At 47.9% G+C, this 17,907-nt stretch overlaps 1 protein-coding gene across 1 annotated transcript in view; it reads left to right on the top strand.

The window, feature by feature from the left end:
• Positions 1-17,907, top strand: part of GPC3 (glypican 3) — a 263,829-nt gene that overhangs the window by 192,947 nt on the left and 52,975 nt on the right. Inside the window, exons 5-6 of the mRNA XM_084813591.1 lie at positions 721-846; positions 7,741-7,861. Coding sequence (XP_084669717.1) covers positions 721-846; positions 7,741-7,861 — 247 coding nt within the window. The remainder of the gene's footprint in view (positions 1-720; positions 847-7,740; positions 7,862-17,907) is intronic.

Here is a 17,907-nt window from a genome sequence, read left to right as displayed (position 1 = left end):
CCAGCAACTGGTGGATATAGGCATACCTCTTTGGATACTGGAGGTCCCATATAGCCCGTAGGACTAGTAGCCGCAGCTAGCCTTCTCCTCCAGGAATTTGTCGAGTCCCCTCTTAAAGCCATCCAAATCGGCGGCTATCGCTACGTCTTATGATAGCAAATCCCGTATTTTCACTCTGCACTGTGTTACTGGCAAGGGGGAAGACATGCACTGGTCTTGAAGGTGCTTTGGGGCACTGTGTTGGGTTTGTCACAGCAGATGAGCCCACCAGGCTCCCTGTAACTGCTTTTGTCAATGCTGTCTTTGCGGCGGTGCGGAAATCAGGGCTGCAACAGTCCTCTAGCAGCACCCAGTGGCGGAGTGTGAGTGTTACAGCACGCTATTTGGGAGGAGGAGGAGGAAGAATTCCCAGAGCCTCCGACTCCCATCAGCCTGAACCAGGATAGCCAGTGGACAGGAAGGCTGGGAGTTGTAGTCCAGTCTGGAAGGCCACAAGTTGCCTACCTGTATTCCCGTTCAGTAAGCTGTATTTAAATTAGAAACCACTAATTTAAATTAGGCACCAACCACAGGAAAACAAGCACATGAGCGTATGCTTGGTTTGAAGGTGCTCCAGTACCGTCTGTCGTGGCTTGAGACCGGCTCGTAAACTGGGTTAAAATGGTCGCATTCTTTGCTTGTGCTTCTAGTTTCATTGTTTGCTTGTCTGCTGTTTTTCAGGGAGCTCATCACAAAACTGAGGACACACAGCGGTTTCTACAGCAGTCTGCCAGAGTATATCTGCAGCCACAGTTCTGCTGTTCAAAACAATACCTTTTGTTGGAATGGCCAAGAAGTCGTAGAAAGGTGAAAAGATTCTATTCCTTCTCCTACCTCGTCCTGCCTTGATGCCGTGTGCCTGGTTTCATTTCATCTTTCTTTGGATGGCTCCATCCTGAAACTGATACTAGCATTAGGAAGGTGCCGTCTTTCTACAGAGAACGATCATACTCCAGACAACTTGCACAAAAATATCCCCAAACTTTGCAATAGTTACAAAATATAGAGAAGATGTAAACATCTTGTATAAAAGAAAGAACTCCAGTAGCAACAGAAATCAACCAAATGGCAGGAAAATGTGACAGGGAAAGGATGAGTTTCTAGTTACCTGCAGAAGAGGAGGTGGGATGTTGTCGGGCAGATTTCCCTGGGCGGGGCATTCCATAAAGTGGGTGCTACCACAGAAAAGGCCCTGCTCCATGATCCCACAAGATTCAGAGAGAGGAGGTACTGTTGCTAAGATCTCTGGCTTTGGGCAGGGGAGAAAACATAAAGGAGAACATGCTTCACAAGGTAGTCTGGGCCCAGGCCATTTATGGTTATACAGGGAATTCTCCAAAGTGAGAAGCAAATTTGAAAATGGTGCAGATGAGCCATTACTGGGATCCTAGACCCTCTTGAGAAAATCCTAGTTGAAGGAGCTTTCCATTAATTAAGTTTTGCTGAGGCTCCTGCCTGACAAACAGTGAAGTTTCTCAGTTGCATGTTGACCCGTCTTCCTTTGCTGTTGTCTTGCTTTGGGGTGCTTCAGCTTGAAGCGCTACCAATCCAAAGGCATCTCTTCCATCTTCCCCTCCTCGATGGATTTGTGTGGTAAGAAAAAAGATGGAGGAAGTGGTGGGAAAACACCAGGAGGGTTACAAATGGAAGACATGGTCGGCTGAACCACCCCACCTCACAAATGTGGTAAATGAGGAAGGGTGAATACACAGCAAAAGCCTTGTCTGGAAACACTTTGGTTTGCCACGTCCACATATTATGCTTCAGGTGCACATACAAAACACCGTGCGTGTACATGAGGGGTTCTGTTTCCAGCAGCCACAGCCACTCAAGGTCAAAACTCTGAGAGGGCGTGCGTAACTTGACTTGAGCTGTGCCAGTTCTAACGTTGTTTCTGAGGCCAGCGCTTGGTGGCCAAATGCATGGTTTGATCTTTGGTACCAGGGCTGCTGGAACATGGGATCCTGCCCTCTACTGAGTCAGACCCTTGGTCCATCCAGGCTGACTGCTGTCAACACTGACTGGCAGCAATGGCGCTCCAGGCTCTGAGACAGGAGATTTCCCAGCAATTCCTGGAGCTGTCAGGGTATTGTGCATGCAGAGTGGGTGCTCCACCCTGAGCTAGGCCCCTCCCCGAAGCGCCTCTGCCTAAGACTTTGGAAGGTTTCTGCCAGCCAGAGTAAGATGGGTTGGGCAAGTTTGACCTTTGATCTGACTCTGTAAGGCAGGCTTTGTACAGTAGCATGAGGGTGATAACCTAAGTCATGCAAGATCTCCCAGGTAATTTGGGAGACCTCCAAGCATGCAAAGCTGTTACGCAAGTCCTGTGCGGTGCAACTTACGAACCTGAAGTCCCTGTCCCATGTATAGCAGGGCCGCCCCTATCGTTAGGCAGAGTGAGGCAGTTGCCTTAGGCGGCAGATGTTGGGAGGTGGCAGCAAGGTGTTGGAAGAGAGACCTGTGTGCAGCCTGTTCTATGCCCCCTACCCTATCCTGCTGCTTTCAGATGCAGTGAAGGATGTTGTCCCACCATCAGTGCTGAAGACAGATTAATCAGCCAGTCCACTCTGCTTTTGTAGGTGGAATGGGTGGGGTGCCATCTGGTTCTTTGCTTCAGGCAGCAAAATGTCTTGGGCCAGCCTGATGCATAGTGTCCCACTTTGGTGCTCTGCCGCCTGGGATCTGTTGTCTGCCCACTCCAAAATATGTGGCGAGCCTCATTTTTACCTCTGGAGAAATTAGCTGTAATTTTACCAGTTCATTTTACAACCTTCGGGCTGTGTGGTTGAAGGTGAAAGACAGCTAATGGCTGAAAGTGCTTTGAGAGAGACTTTGCTTCTGGTGGCATGTGTGCCCCTTTCTTTGATCTCACTGTTGCCTCAAACAGGTTGTGCAGGTTTTCACGACAAAACAGTAACCTGTTTGGCCAAAGGGAAATGTGCGATGAGCACACATAACATGAGCATCAATTCCCTGTCAAAAACCACCTCTCTCAAAAAAGCCTCCATTGGCATCCATCTCCAGCTGAATTTGAGCCAGTGTCTCAGTTCTGAATCCACCTTAGCCCAGACAGCCAGATCAAAGACTGTGCATGTAATGTCTGTGTTATATTTAAGTGATATAGAATCATAGAATAGTAGGGTTGGAAGGGGCCTACAAGGCCATCGAGTCCAACCCCCTGCTCAATGCAGGAATCCAAGTCAGAGCATCCCTGACAGATGGCTGTCCAGCCTCGTCTTGAACGCCTCCAGTGTGGGACAGCCCACCGCCTCCCTAGGTCATTGGTTCCATTGTTGTACTGCTCTAGCAGTCAGGAAGTTTCTCCTGATGTTCAGCTGGAATCTGGCTTCTTGCAGCTTGAGCCCATTATTCCGCATCTTGCACTCTGGGATGATCGGGAAGAGATCCTGGCCTTCCTCTCTGTGACAGCCTTTCAAGTACTTGAAGAGTGCTATCCTATCTCCCCTCAGTCTTCTCTTCTCAAGGCTAAACGTACCCAGTTCTGTCAGTCTCTCTTCATAGGGCTTTGTTTCCAGTCCCCTGATCATCTTTGTTGCCCTCCTCTGAACCCTCTCCAGCTTGTCTGCCTCCTTCTTAAAGTGCGGTGCCCAGAACTAGACACAGTACTCCAGATGAGGCCTAACCAGTGCTGAGTAGAGGGGAACTAGTACTTCCTTTATATTCCAAAGGAAGCTGGCTTCTTATTCACATCTCCATAGGGTATCAAGGAGCTTGGCTGTGAAATTGCAGAATTGTTGGAGAAACCCTTTTGGAGGTGTTAGAACAAACAAGAACATGTGTACCAAAGGCCATGCTGGAAATGTCGTGGTTTTCTACAAAGTGCTGTAGATCACGTACATAGTGGCACAACCCCAATTTCCAAATCTTTGTACAAAGGCTGTTAGTCTTAGAGAATTCTTTTCTAATTGAAGGACTTTACACAGTGTCAAGATTTTCCCAGCTCTTAAATCTCAAATCCTATTACATGTTCAGATTCACAAACTTCCGTAAGCTGCTTTGGATTTGTTCTTTAAGTCTTTTCTGAATAAGATGACAGACATGGATCCCTTTGGAAAAACTTCGAAAAACCACATTATGAGAATGTGCTTTTGCTTCCAAATGGCAAAAAAAAAGTTCTCTATGAACATAATTCATTTTAAACCTCCCTTTTCTCCATTTATTCTCTCGTCACTTAAAAGACTTCAACAAGTTCCATGAACTCCCTCTGGTTTGCTTCTGGAGGGGAATTGGTTTCCAATTTTCTTTTTATTGCCAACGTATTGTATGAGGGTTTTATGTACAAATCATAAGCAAATGATGCAGAAGCCAAGGTGCTGCCCCCTGGAGTGCTTGGCAGGAATTTGGGTTCCTCTCTGTTTCATCTCCATCTTGCCTCAGGTGTGTGTGTATGTGTGCATGCAAGCACACCAACACTGGCCGTTTATGGTGGCTGCCAGGAACTCAGTTAGAATGTCCTATTTGTGCAACCAGCCTGAGATGGCAAAAAAACAACAACGGGCTCATCAGCCTCCTGGCAGACTATAATGGTTGGTTGGTGTGTATGGGCGTGTGTCCGTGTCTCTCTGTCTCTGTGTGTTTGTGCATGAACACATGAAGTAGTATAGGAATAATGGTCACTTAACACCCCCCCCCTTCTCATGCTGGAATCAGAGAAGCCAAGAGAAGGAGGCATCCAGGACCCAAATTGGCTTCTTTCACCTTGTCACCTGCTGCGGCATCTGTGGCATTTGGTGCCAGGCATTTGGTGCCAACCTCTTGCAGTGTGGACACTGCCCTCTAGTCTTACACAATAGAGTGATGGGCAGAAACTGCTAGGTCTGAAAGGTTGTTCTTTTTGAATTGATGATCTGACGTTTAAGTGATCGTTCACTAATGAGAGCCAGTGTGGTGTAGTGGTTAGAATGTTGGACTGGGAGTTGGGAGACCTGGGTTCTAGTCCCCACTTGGCCATGAAGCTTGCTGGGTGACTTTGGTCCAGTCACTGATAATAACAGCATTCTCAATAGTTCACTCTAAATCAAGTTTCCTTGAATGTTTGAGCTCATATGTGGTCACAGTAATCATGGCTTCCAACTCAGTTCCTATCTTTAATGGATAAGTGTATGAAGCTGTGAGTGGGAACAAGAAGGCATTACTGAGGGGAGATATGATAGCACTCTTCAAGTATTTGAAAGGTTGTCACAGAGAAGAAGGCCAGGATCTCTTCTTGATCATCCCAGAGTGCAGGACACGGAATAATGGGCTCAAGTTACAGGAAGCCAGATTCCGGCTGAACATCAGGAAAAACTTCCTGACTGTAAGAGCAATACAACAATGGAACCGATTACCTGGGGAGGTGGCGGGCTCTCCCACACTGGAGGCCTTCAAGACGAGGCTGGACAGCCATTTGTCAGGGATGCTCTGACTTGGATTCCTGCATTGAGCAGGGGGTTGGACTCGATGGCCTTGTAGGCCCCTTCCAACCCTACTATTCTATGATTCTATGATTCTATACCTAAAGTTTATGGGGTAGGTCAGTGACAGCCAGTGTGGTGTAGTGGTTGGAGTGTCGGACTGGGACTGGGATCTGGGTTCAAATCCCCTCTTGGCCATGAAGCTGGCTGGGTGACTTTGGGCCAGTCACTGACTCTCAGCCTAGCCTACCTCACAGGGTTGTTGTGAGGATAAAATGGAGAGGAGGAGGATCATGTAAGCAACCTTGGAGAAAAAAAGATGTGATGTAAAATTAATTATAAATAATAAACAAGTAATGACCAAATCACTTACATATCACCATATGCATGTTACCTACTAGCCTCTGCATATAACTTTGGTTATTTTTGTATGGCATTTCTATACCACCCAGTAGCCAAAGCTCTCTGAGTGGTTTGCAACAGTTAAAGTTATAAAATACAATGACCTGATAAAATCTGGTAATATTAAACTTCTGAAAGCTAGCAGCAGTGTAAAGAACTAATAGATGAAGATACAACAGTGGATTTTAAAACTGCAAGAACTGAAGGACTGAAATGCCCAGGAGAATAACAAGCTCTTCACCTGGTTCTGGAAAGATCACAACATAGGGGCCAGGCGAGCCTCTCTGGTGCTTTGGTTTCTTTGTTAAAGTTACTTGCGGAAAAGGTCGTCTTCGCATTCTGAGCTGGCCGCTCTTGCCAGGCCTTGCTTCTTCAGAAGCAGCGGAGAATGCTGCCTGTGCATGCTATCCAGGGCAGACGTCTGTATGTCTGTATCGCATGCAGTGCACCATGGCGGTTGTGCCACGAGATGGCACCAAGGGAATAGTTATCTGGCCTTGCTGCGGAGAACAGAACAGTGGAGTTTCCCCCTGAACAGCGTGGCTCATTCACCTCAAAACTTTTCAACTCTTGCAGGGAGGGCCCTTTGACACTGGCGCTTCCTTCTGGGACCCCCTAATCATTTACAGATCATTTGACCCACATGGGACTGTTGGAGCTCCTTTCTGATAGTTGGGGGCACACAGCCTGCTTTGTTGATCGGAGGACTCGTCCCACAGTGCGGTTGGAGCAGGATACATCTGAAACCTCCCCCCCCCCCCCGCCCCACCATTAAAGCCAAGCACAGTGATTGGGAGCAGCTCTTCAGAGCTTCAGATGGGAATGCTTCCTCGCCTGACCTGGAGATGCTGGCTATTGAAGCTGGGGCCATTTGCATGCAAAGCTGGGGCGCTGCCTCTGAGCTATGACCCTTCCTTTAAGACATGGGAAATGGCCTTGTGCGAAGTCAGGCCATTAGGAACATAAGAAGAGCCGTCCTGGGTCAGACCAAAGGTCCATCTAGTCCAGCATTCTGTTCACACATTGGCCAATGGGAAACTCACAAGCAGGACATGAGTGCAACAGCACCTCTTGCCCATGTTCCCCAGCAACTGGTGTACATGGGCTCAGTGCCTCTGATACAGGAAGTAGCATACAGTCATCGGGACTAGCAGCCATGGATCGCCTCCTCCTCCAGGAATTTGTCTAACCTCCTTTTAAAGCCATCCAAATTGGTGGCCATCACTACATCCTGTGGTAGAGAATTCCATAGTTTGACTTTGCACTGTGTGAAGAAGGACTTCCTTTTATCTGTCCTGAATCTCCCACCAATCAGTTTGGTGGGATGACTCCATGGGTTCCAGTATTATGAGAGATGGGGGAAAATGTCTCCCTATCCACATTCTCCACACCACGCATAATTTCGTACACCTCTATCATGTCTCCCTTGCCTCACCTTTTCTCCAAGCTAAACAGTCCCAGATGTTGTAGCTTTTCCTCACAGGGGAGTTGCTCCAGCGTCTTGATCATTTTAGTTGCCCTTTTCTGCATTTTGCCTAACTCTACTTTTTCCATTGGTCCATCCAGCCCAGTATTGTCAACACTAACTGGGAGCAGCGGCTCTCCAGGGTTTCAGGCAGGATTCTTTCCTTGCCCTACTTGGAGATGCCGGGGATCGAACCTGGGACCCTCTGCATGCAAAGCAGGGCCTCTGCCCCTGAGCTTACGGCCCCTTCCCCGTGCAAATCCTCGAGGAGGAAATGTAGTGGCCACCCCAGCATGCAATGAAGTACAGAGAGTGTGTGTGTTTTTGTCCCAGGTGTCAAAATAGCTTGAGGCCTAGGCCCCTGCTTTGGTAACATTATTTCTATAAGCAGCTTTTCACTGCTGTCTCTCGCTGTTGCAGGTACAGCCGCCAGGCAGTGAGGAATGGAGGGAAAGCCCAGGTTGGCAACCATGAGGCCAAGGTGAAAGGCCCTGAACCTGTGATTAGCCAGATCATTGACAAGCTGAAGCACATCAATCAGGTGAGCCAATCGCACTCTCCGTTAGGTGTTTGGTGCTGGGATGTTGGCAAATAATTGAATACTGTTCAGCCATCCAACAAGGTCAATCCACATTGGCAAGCCAAGGGGGAGACATTGGCTCCAGTTTGGGAACTGCCCCATATTGGAAGCCTGAGTTCAGCGTACCTGGAGCCAGGGCTGACTGTACCCAAATCTAGATCTCTAGGGTGTGTTTTCCAGATCAAAAGTCCGGAGATCAGTTGTTGAAGCTGAAAGCGACGTGGAGGAGGGGAAAGGCCCTGCTCTATTGACCAGAACAAGAGCCAGACTCCTGCATTACCTTGCCACCCCCTGCATTCAACATGAGATGTCTTGCTCTGCACCCCACCACCTTCCATAGTGTGGCTGGCTGAGATGTGAGGCAGGCCCTTTTGTATTGTGGCACCCAGGTTGTGGAACTCCCTCCCTAGAGCGATACGAATGGCTCACTGCCTTTTAAGCTGTAAGAGGGTGGTTAAGACTTTTTAAAAGCATTTGGCTAGCTTTTGGCCTGTGAGAAATTGCCATCTTGCCTTGTTTACACTGCTGTGTTTTATTCTGCTCTTGCTTTTTAATTTTATTTTTAATTGGCTTTTATTGTTCCTGTGTTTCTTTATGTGATCTGCATTGAAGGCCCTTTATAGACCATTTTTCAGCCCCAAATATAATCTTACAAATATATAAAACAAGGCCAGGCTCCTAGAATTTATTCCAGACCTGGGCAATCCAGAGGCTGTTGACTGCCTGCCAATCAGAGGCTATTCTTACACATGCCTGTTTCTTCACCGCCTGAGCGCGGACACTCCTGGGTAGGTTTTGGGTAATTTGGTTTCAAACCCCTGGAATCCCTAACACTAAGTGTGGATTCAGATCCACGCTCCGGCAAGGGCCCAGCGACACGGGCCCCCTGGAGTTGCTCCTCCTTTTCACCGTTGCAACCTGCTTGTCCACTTGCCTCTTGCTCTGGCCCAGACAATGGCAGTGGTGGGAAGGAAGGAGTACCAGATGCCACGGCCCGCTTGCTCCTTAGCTCTCTGCCTGCCAAGCAAGCAAATGGGAGCGAGGATGAGGACGAGGAGGAGGAGCGAGAGCAGCTCGAGACAATGGCCGCAAGGAGAGAGACTCACTGAGGGAGGGGCCCGCGGAGAGGGTCTTGCCCAAGGGCACTCAGAAACCTGGAGCTGGCACTGTTCAAATCCATAACTGAAGCTCTAGCCACGGTGGCAAACCACATGTTGAAAATAACTAATGTTTGGGATAACATGCAAGAAAGCACTGCAAATCTCTCTGGATGCTTCCAGATGGATGGCTCCAATTACAACAACCAATCTAAAGGCATCGTGCAGCCGTTCCATCTTCTCTGCCTTGACAGATTTTTGTGTGGAAAGAAAAACGATGTGGGAAAAAGCAGTGTGTTTTCCCGTGGCCAAACACGGGAGGAAAGTGGAAGATTACGGTGTCTGGACCCCACAGAAAGTCCTGCAAATGAGGCACGGCAATTGCATGATAAAAGCCTGATCTGGAGTCACCCTCAATTATACGGGAACGACTAGGGAATTTTAAGCTAATATGGTTGCAGAACCTTTGCAGCCAGATTGGGTTTAGTCAGGCATGAGCAAGGCCTGCAACAGTGTTGCAGCCAGCCAGCTGTGCCCTTTCCCGGATGCACAGTTCCGGTGGAGGCTGACAGTTCTGATGTCAGTGGGGCGGTGAATCCGCTCCAGGTTTCAGTCAGAACCAGTCAGAACTCTAAAGGAAGTCTCTGCACCCTGGAGAGCTCCTTTAAAGTTCTGACTGAAACCCGGAGCAGATTCACCGCCACGCTGACGTCTGAGCCACCAGCCCCCACGGCTCCATTCCATGTCCCCTTGTAGTGGTATTCAGTTTTTTCCCCAGTGAGCATGCTGAACCTGCATGGGGCTTTTAGGGCTTTTTCCCCCCTAAGGATATTTTTGTACGTCTGCAAACCTTTGGGTTTCCCCAAGCCTGCGGATACCTCCCTCTTGTACGTGGACCAGTGCCAGCTCCAGGCCCCTCCCTTGGTGAGTCTCCCCTCGTCACCAAGTGCCCTTGCTCCTATTCCTCGTCGCTGCTGCCGCTTGCTGGCTTGACAGGCAGAGAGCCAGGAGGCAGGTGGGCCGTGGCACTTCTGCTCCTCCACCTCGCCACCGCCGTGGTCTGGGCAGAGCGAGAGGCAGGGGAACAAGCAGGGTGTGATGGGGGCGAGCAGGAGGGGGACATCCAGGGGGCTCTTGTCAGTGGAGTAGGGGCCTGTGAGCCCCTGCTGGGTCATGGGCAGGCGCCCGACCGTGCCTGCTGTTGACGCTGGCCTTGACATGAGCCATGCCTTGCTGGGGGCATCGGGGTCCCTGCTCACAGGAGGAGTTTGCTGCTCGTTTTCTGCTCTTCGGAAAAATGCTGCTGGTCTGTAACTACTATGAAGGATTTTGTCTTCTTGTATAGGTGTTTAAATAATGGCGATGTCTATTGTGCGCTGCCTTGGAATCCCTTGGATCAAAGGTCGTTTAGAAATACTTTTTAAGGAAAATGAATACGTAGGTTTTTGAACCCCGCTTATGGGGAATAGAGACAGATGTAGTGGGAGATCCCAGACTGGGCAGGAGAGGCAGATGGTTGTTTGATCCTGATGCAGATGTGTAGTGATACAGCACCATCTACTGCTCTGGTGGAAGTACTGTAACTGCATTCATGTTGTAAGTCCAACCTGGTACCCTCCAGATGTTTTGAACGACAACTGCCAGCATTCCTCACCATTGGCCATGCAGGCCTGGGCTGATGTGAACTGAGCCCAAAACATCTGGAGGGCACTAGGTTGGGGAAGGCTGTTTTAAGACATGCTCTGTAATGTCTCAACTCTCTGCAGACTGATTTTTTTTCCACATGAGGTTAACTTTCTTTTTTGGTGGGGCTAAAATTGCTTTGGTGACTCCCACCCCCCATTTCATTTGCAGATAAGTTCTGAGTGGGAAGGTGAAAGCAGAACAGAGGGGGGAGTGGAGAATGGAAGAGAGAAGACAGAAAGCAAACATGGCATCTGGATTGACCTGGAACTACGCCCTATTTCAGTGGAACTTATTTCCAAATAATTATGTTTAGGATCACAGCCAAAGAAATGTCCACCCTCTAAACTATTAGACTATTAAGTTCCAGACCCTCTCAGCAAGAGGCAATGCATTAATTTCAAATGTAGACTCATTCCCTAATTACTGGCCTCGGAGAAAGTAATTATAGCATCAGAGGGTAATCTGAGCAGTGGGGGTTGAGCCTTTACTCAGTTTCTGAGCTTGAAGGGAGATAACAGGGGAAGTGAGCAGAGAGAAGAAGGCAAGGTAGGGTTAAAACACTGATGTTTGTGATCAAATGCCACCAAATGCAGAGTTTCCATAATTTGCAATTCATAAGTCATTTTAAGTCTGTGACTCTGGAAAAGAGATTGAATTGGTCAGGAAGGACCATTAGCAGGTTGAAGAGGTTTTGGAAGGGAAATGATTTTTCACCCAGAGGTTATGCCGCAGCCAATGTTTGGAAATATTTAAAGTCTACCATATCTTGACAGATCTTTGGGATGTACATGAACCAATTTATAACTTAGTTCACAGTATCAGTCCTTCACTTAAAAAACAAAACAAAAAACATATTGCATGTTCTTCAGCCAGCAACCTAACAAACTCGAATGCTCTTGGGCAGGGGGGAAAAAACTGCGTGGGAATCAGAAAGCTGGCCATGTGTTTGTGCAAGCACTGGGAAGCTGATAAGATGCGAATGTGTCTGAGTCCAGGAGCACCTTCAAGACTAATTAATTTTATTAATGGAGCATAAGCTTGCATGAGCTGTCGCCTACTTATTTGGAAACCAGAGGGGGAACTGTGTTAGTAGCAATCGATCTGAAGGCAGTTAAGAGAGAAGTGTTCCCATCTGCCTTATTTATTTTTTAAAAGGGACAGCTTCCTGTATTACAAGGTCTGCACCAGGGGTGTTGAACCTTTTCGAACCAAGGGCCACATTTACTTTCACAAAAGCTCTCAGGGGCTGCATTCCATCAACTGGTCTGAGGAAATGGGGTGGGGCCAGGGTAAGGGAGGTTCAGAGGATAGCAGCAAGGGAGAGGGACTTCTCGGCAGTCGCCCCAGGTATGGAACCTCCCCAGTGAGGTCTGCCTGGCACCAACACTGTCTTCCTTTTGGCACTGGGTTAAGACTTTCCTCTTCTCTCAGGCATTTGACAGCGTATGATAAGGTTTGAACTGGTCCTGGGGTTTCTGTTGTTGTTTTTAACTGTATGTACATGGTTTTATGCAGATGGTTTTTATAGTATTTTTAAATTGTACTTTAAGGTTTTAATCTTTTATAAACAGCCCAGAGAGCTTTGGCTACTGGGAAATTTACAGATGATGATGATGATGATGATAATAATATAGGGCATGGCCTTCTGGGAAACCTTGATGGGCTCGAGTGAGACCCCAGGAGGGCCACATTCGGCCCACGGGCCTGAGATTCAACACCCCTGCCCTGCCCTGCCTATTTCAGTCTTCTCCAACCCAGAACCCTCCAGATATGTTGGACTACAACACCCATCACTCAGCCAGCATGTCTGTTGACCCTGCTGGCTAGGGATGGTGGGCCTCGTAGTCCAAGTCCACTGGAGGGCATAGGTTGGGGACAGCTGGCCTACCTTCTAAAGTCTCTTAACTAGAGACTTGTCCTGGATCGGCCTTCCCCAGCCTGGTGCCTTCCAGATGTCTTGGATGACAGCTCCCAGCATTCCTGACCACTGGCCATGCTGGCTGAGGCGGATGGGAGCTGAAGCCCAAAGCATCTGGAGGGCACCAGCTTCCGGGCCGGGCTGGTACACAGGGATCACCGTGGCTGTGCCCGTTCCAGGGTTTTTGCGGGAGAGGGGAGCTCGTGCTTGTAACAGCAAGCAGAGAAGAGCTGCAGCTCCAGGGCAGAGCACCTGGTTTGTGTGCACAAGCCGCGGAGGCTGGTGGCTCCGATTTCGGCGGAGTTTGTGAATCCTTTCTGGGTTTCAGTCAGAACCTGCCAGAACTCTAAAGGAGCTATCCAAAATGGGCTCAGCACCTTGGAGAGCTCCTTTAGAGTTCTGGCTGGTTCTGACTGAAACCCAGAGTGGATTGACAACCCCACCGAAATTGGAGCCACCAGCCTCCGCTGTGCAAAAGGTCCCGGGTTCAGTCCCAGCATCTCCATGGAGGGCTGGGGTAGACCTCTCCCCGAGACCCCGGAGAGCCGCTACTGCCAGTCAGTGTATTGTACTCAGTCCTGGGCTAGGTAGACCCGTGGTCTGACTCCGTGTGAGGCAGCTTCCTATGTTCCTTCCTGTGGTTTTCCACTACATGTGAATGGAACCCTAATCTCATCTTTCACTTGCTAATTTTTCACTTCACCATGTAACCTCATTACAGCAGCTTTCTGGGTTCTTTTAAGACTAACTTTCATGTACAAGATATATTCTCATTTGATGACGTATTGGGGCAAGGTCTACAGGGCATTCAAACTAGAGTATTTGTTGTTGTTGTTGTTTACATTTCTGTGCCACCCCATAACCAAAGCTCTCTAGGTGCTTTACAAAGGTTAAAAACATTACAAATCCAGTATACTAAGATTACAAGCCATTTACATAAAAAACCACAAACAGGCAATCCGCACAACATATATCTAAAAACAACTTGAAGCAATCAGCCATAGCTATAAGACAAATCCAGGATCAATTAAAACTCGTCATATGCTGCCAAATGCTTGGGAGAAAAGAAAGGTCTTGACCTGGTGCTGAAAAGATAACAATGTTGGCACCAGGCAGGCCTCATTGGGGAGGTCATTCCATAATTGGGGGGCCACCACAGAGAAGGCCCTCTCCCTTGTTGCTGTCTTCCGAGCTTCCCTCAAAGTAGGCAGCCGGAGGAGGACCTTAGATGTTGAGCTTAGTGTACAGGTAGTTCGTGTCGGGAGAGGCACTCCGTCAGGTATTGCGGTCCCAAGCCGTGTAAGGCTTTATAGGTTAAAAGCAGCACCTAGAATCAGGCTCAGAAAGACACAGGCAGCCAGTGCAAGTGGGCCAGAGACAGTCTTATATGTTCGGACCTTCGGGTCCCCGTTATCCATCTGGTTGCTGGTGGGGCTGCCGTGTTCGTTCACATTTCTGCCCCATTCATGTCTAAAATGGGGTTGATATGAGGTTTATAAACTGGGTGGTGTGGGAAAAGAGGTGGTGGTGGGAAAATACTTTACACAGTTCATAACGTGTTTACAGACTTACAGAACAGAAGAGAACAGAAAGAGAACAGAATCGACCATGTTGCACTTGAGTTCTTGGTTCTAAGGGAAGCAAAAGCCGAGTGTAGTCAAACGCGTACCCTGGATTTTAGGACAGCTGATTTTAATAAACCCAGAACAATGATCAGTAAGGTCCCATGGCAAGCGACTCTACCGAGAAAAGGAGTCCAAGATGGGTGGGAGCTTTTAAAAAAGGAAATTCTCAAGGCACAATCACAAGCAATTCCAACAAGAAGAAAAGGTGGAAGACAACAGAAGAAGCCAATGTGGCTTCACAAAAAGCTTAGGGATGACCTGAAAACAAAAAAGGACACATATAGGAAGTGGAAAGAAGGCCAAGTAGCAAAGGAAGAGTACAGGCAGGTAGCACAGAATTGCAGGGATGGCGTCAGGAAGGCTAAAGCGGAGAACGAGCTGAGGTTAGCGAGGGATGCTAAAAACAACTAAAAGGCTTTCTTCAGCTACGTGCATAGTAAAAGGCAGAGGAAAGAAATGGTGGTTCAGCTATTAAATAAGGATGGCAAAACGATAACAGATGACAAAGAAAAGGCAGAGGTGCTCAATTCCTACTTTGGCTCAGTTTTCTCCCAAAAGAGGATCTATGACCCCCCCTGGCAAAGGCAAAGTACAGGCTGAAGGGGAGGATTGCAGCTTGAGATTGATAGGCATATGGTCAAGGAACACCTCATTACTTTGAATGAGTTCAAATCTCCAGGTCCAGATGAACTGCACCCTAGAGTCATAAAGGAACTGGCAGAAGGACTCTCAGAACCGCTGTCTATTCTCTTTGAGAAATCATGGAGGACGGGGGAAGTGCCAGATGACTGGAGGAGGGCTAATGTTGTCCCTATCTTCCAAAAGGGTAAAAAGGAGGAACCTGGGAACTACAGACCAGTCAGTCTGACATCAATCCCTGGGAAAATTCTGGAGCAGATGATCAAGCAATCCATCTGGAAGCACCTTGAAAACAATGCAGTGATTACTCGAAGCCAACATGGATTTGTCAAGAACAAATCCTGCCAGATGAATCTGATCTCATTTTTTGATCAAGTAACCTCCCTTGTGGACCGTGGGAATGCTGTAGACATCATATACCTCGACTTCAGCAAAGCTTTCGACACAGTGCCCCATGATATCCTGATGAGCAAACTAGCTCAAAGTGGGCTAGATGAAACAACGATCCGGTGGATCCACAGTTGACTACAGAATTGGACTCAAAGAGTGCTTCTCAATGGGACCTTCTCAAACTGGGGAGAGGTAATGAGCAGGGTACCGCAGGGCTCAGTCCTGGGCCCAGTGCTCTTCAACATTTGTATTAATGACTTGGAGGAGGAGGTGCAGGGAATGCTGATCAAATCTGCAGATGACACAAAATTGGGCGGGTTAGCTAATACTTTGGAAGACAGAAACAAAATTCAAAGTGATCTGGATAGACTGGAGCGCTAGGCAGAAAACAACAGAATGACATTGAATAGGGATAAATGCCAAGTTCTGCACCTAGGAAAAAGAAACCAAATGCACAGTTAGAAGATGGGGGATACGTGGCTCAACCACACTACAAGCGAGAATTGTTGTCGATCACAATTGGATCTTGGAATTGTTGTCGATCACAAGCTGAATATGAGCCAACAATGTGATGCGGCTGCAAAAGAGGCCAATGCCATTTTGGGCTGCATTAATAGAAGGATAGCTTCCAACTAGGAGGCGGATGGGCATCCTATGCAGAGCAGGAGGCTCCCAGAGGCGATTGTCACCTCTGCACTTAACCCACTCTGCATTTTTGCTGGATGGGCATTTTTGCCCATCAAGCTAGAGCTCTGAGGAGGGGGAGGGAAGGAGGCTGGGGAGAGCTCATCTCCCCGGTTCCCCCTTCCTCTCCCTGCCCACAGAAACAGCTCCTTTCTGTCCTCTCCGAGGTCACTTTTGCGTCACTTTTTGGACAGGCAGCCAGCGAGGTTCTCTCCATGCTGGCTGCAAGGGGGAGGTGGCGGGGAGCTTGGACGCCTGGGAGTTCCAACTCCTCTGAGCACTGACTCTGACCTCGGATTCAGGAATCCAAACCATCCTGTGGTCCCCAGACGTTGTTTAGGGGCCATAGGCGTGCTCTCTAAATTTATTTTTAAAATATTATTATCTGGGCATAATAACAAGTTTTTTTCAGGCACCTGAGAATATTTTCTCTTCTGTTTTGGGATGCATAAGTGCCTTTCCCTCTTGCTGTTTCCTTTATAGATTTCACAGCTACAAGATGCAGGAATTGGCCACTGGTTTACATATTTTTTTGTGTCTTTCACTGTATAGTGGGATGTGGCAACTGCCTTCCATTTCACAATTTAAAATTTAAAAGGATCCTTAGCAGTCTACTTTAAAAATCCTACATGTAACTATTTTACACAAGGTGCCAGACCTGATCTCAGTTCAAAAACTGATTTTCTTGATTATTGCCTCATCTAATGAGGGGGTGGGATGGGCAAAGACGTTTTCTGAAAGCACACCAGTAATTCTTTTGGCCTGCCCTTTCTGGATGGTGTTATTAAATTGCGTGTGACAAATAGGAAATCTGACAGCTGAGCGCGGTTAGGATTCACCAAATGTTGTCATTATTTCTCTTGCAGGCTGTTTAAGCAAGAAGATAGAGGGATGCTTCTTTTTCTGCCATGATAAATGTGTTTGGGAATCTATCAGCCTTTAAAAAAAGAGAAAAAACCCACACAGGACAATCTATAGCTCTACAAGACAGGCCCAGTATTTAAAGACTAGCTACGTTATCCCTTTTGCAACTTGGGAGTTATTCATTTGCGTTCATGACTGTGCCATTGTAAATACACTGTCTCACACAGATTTCCACTCCATATGGAAGGAGCAATTACTGCTGTATGGCTAGGACGGTTAAACCAGAAGAAGTGTGACAGACTCAGCCTGCTACATATAATTAAGTCTGAACATATCGTGCCTTTTTAGTTGCAAAAAGTCATCCTGCTCCCTTTGACATTTCTCATAAGACTGAACATTTCTTACCCTCTCCTTGGCAGTGCCTGCAAAACTGCCTAATTGTCTTTTCTTTTTCAGAAGGATGCTATAGGAATAGGGGTGGCTCATATAGCTGGAAATCGTACATGCTGCATTTCTGTGAGAGCTCAAGACGTGATAGTGTGTCTGTTGTGTGGTGCTCAGCATCTTGCAAACCCTGGCTTTCATTCTAAAACCAAGAGCAAGTTTCTAGCCCCTTGTGATTTCAAGAGATGTTCCGCAATGCCTGTTAAACTCTCAGAAACCAAGGTGGCAGGGTTCAGGTCAGATTTCCAGTGGAAAGGACTCCAGTGCTCCGCAAATAGCTCCTTGCCCCCAGAAATTAGGTGGGATTGTTTAATCTGCATGACGCATGTCGGCTGCTGTGTAAGGAACATCGTTTATATGGAGGAGGAGCAGATCAGCAGTCATTCTGGAGTCGAATGATCTTCTAAGACGCAGGTTGTGGACTGCGTTGGACACACAGTTAGCACCCGATAAATGCTTAGCATGTATCAGTACAGGCTTCCCCAATCTGGTACCCTACCGATGTGTTGAACTGCAATTCTGTCAATGGCTACTAGTCCTGATGGCTCTGTGCTACCCCCGGTATCTGAGGCGGTATGCCTCTGTACACCAGTTGCTGGGGAACATGGGTGGGAGGGTGCTGTTGCACTCATGTCCTGCCTGTGGGTTTCCCGTGGGCAG

The sequence above is a fragment of the Heloderma suspectum genome, chromosome 9, assembly GCF_057233095.1.
Source record: "Heloderma suspectum isolate Gila_16-S chromosome 9, 16-S_ref, whole genome shotgun sequence".
NCBI lineage: Eukaryota > Metazoa > Chordata > Lepidosauria > Squamata > Helodermatidae > Heloderma > Heloderma suspectum.
Note: the sequence above shows the minus strand (reverse complement) of the source record. Positions and strands in the feature narration are given on the sequence as shown.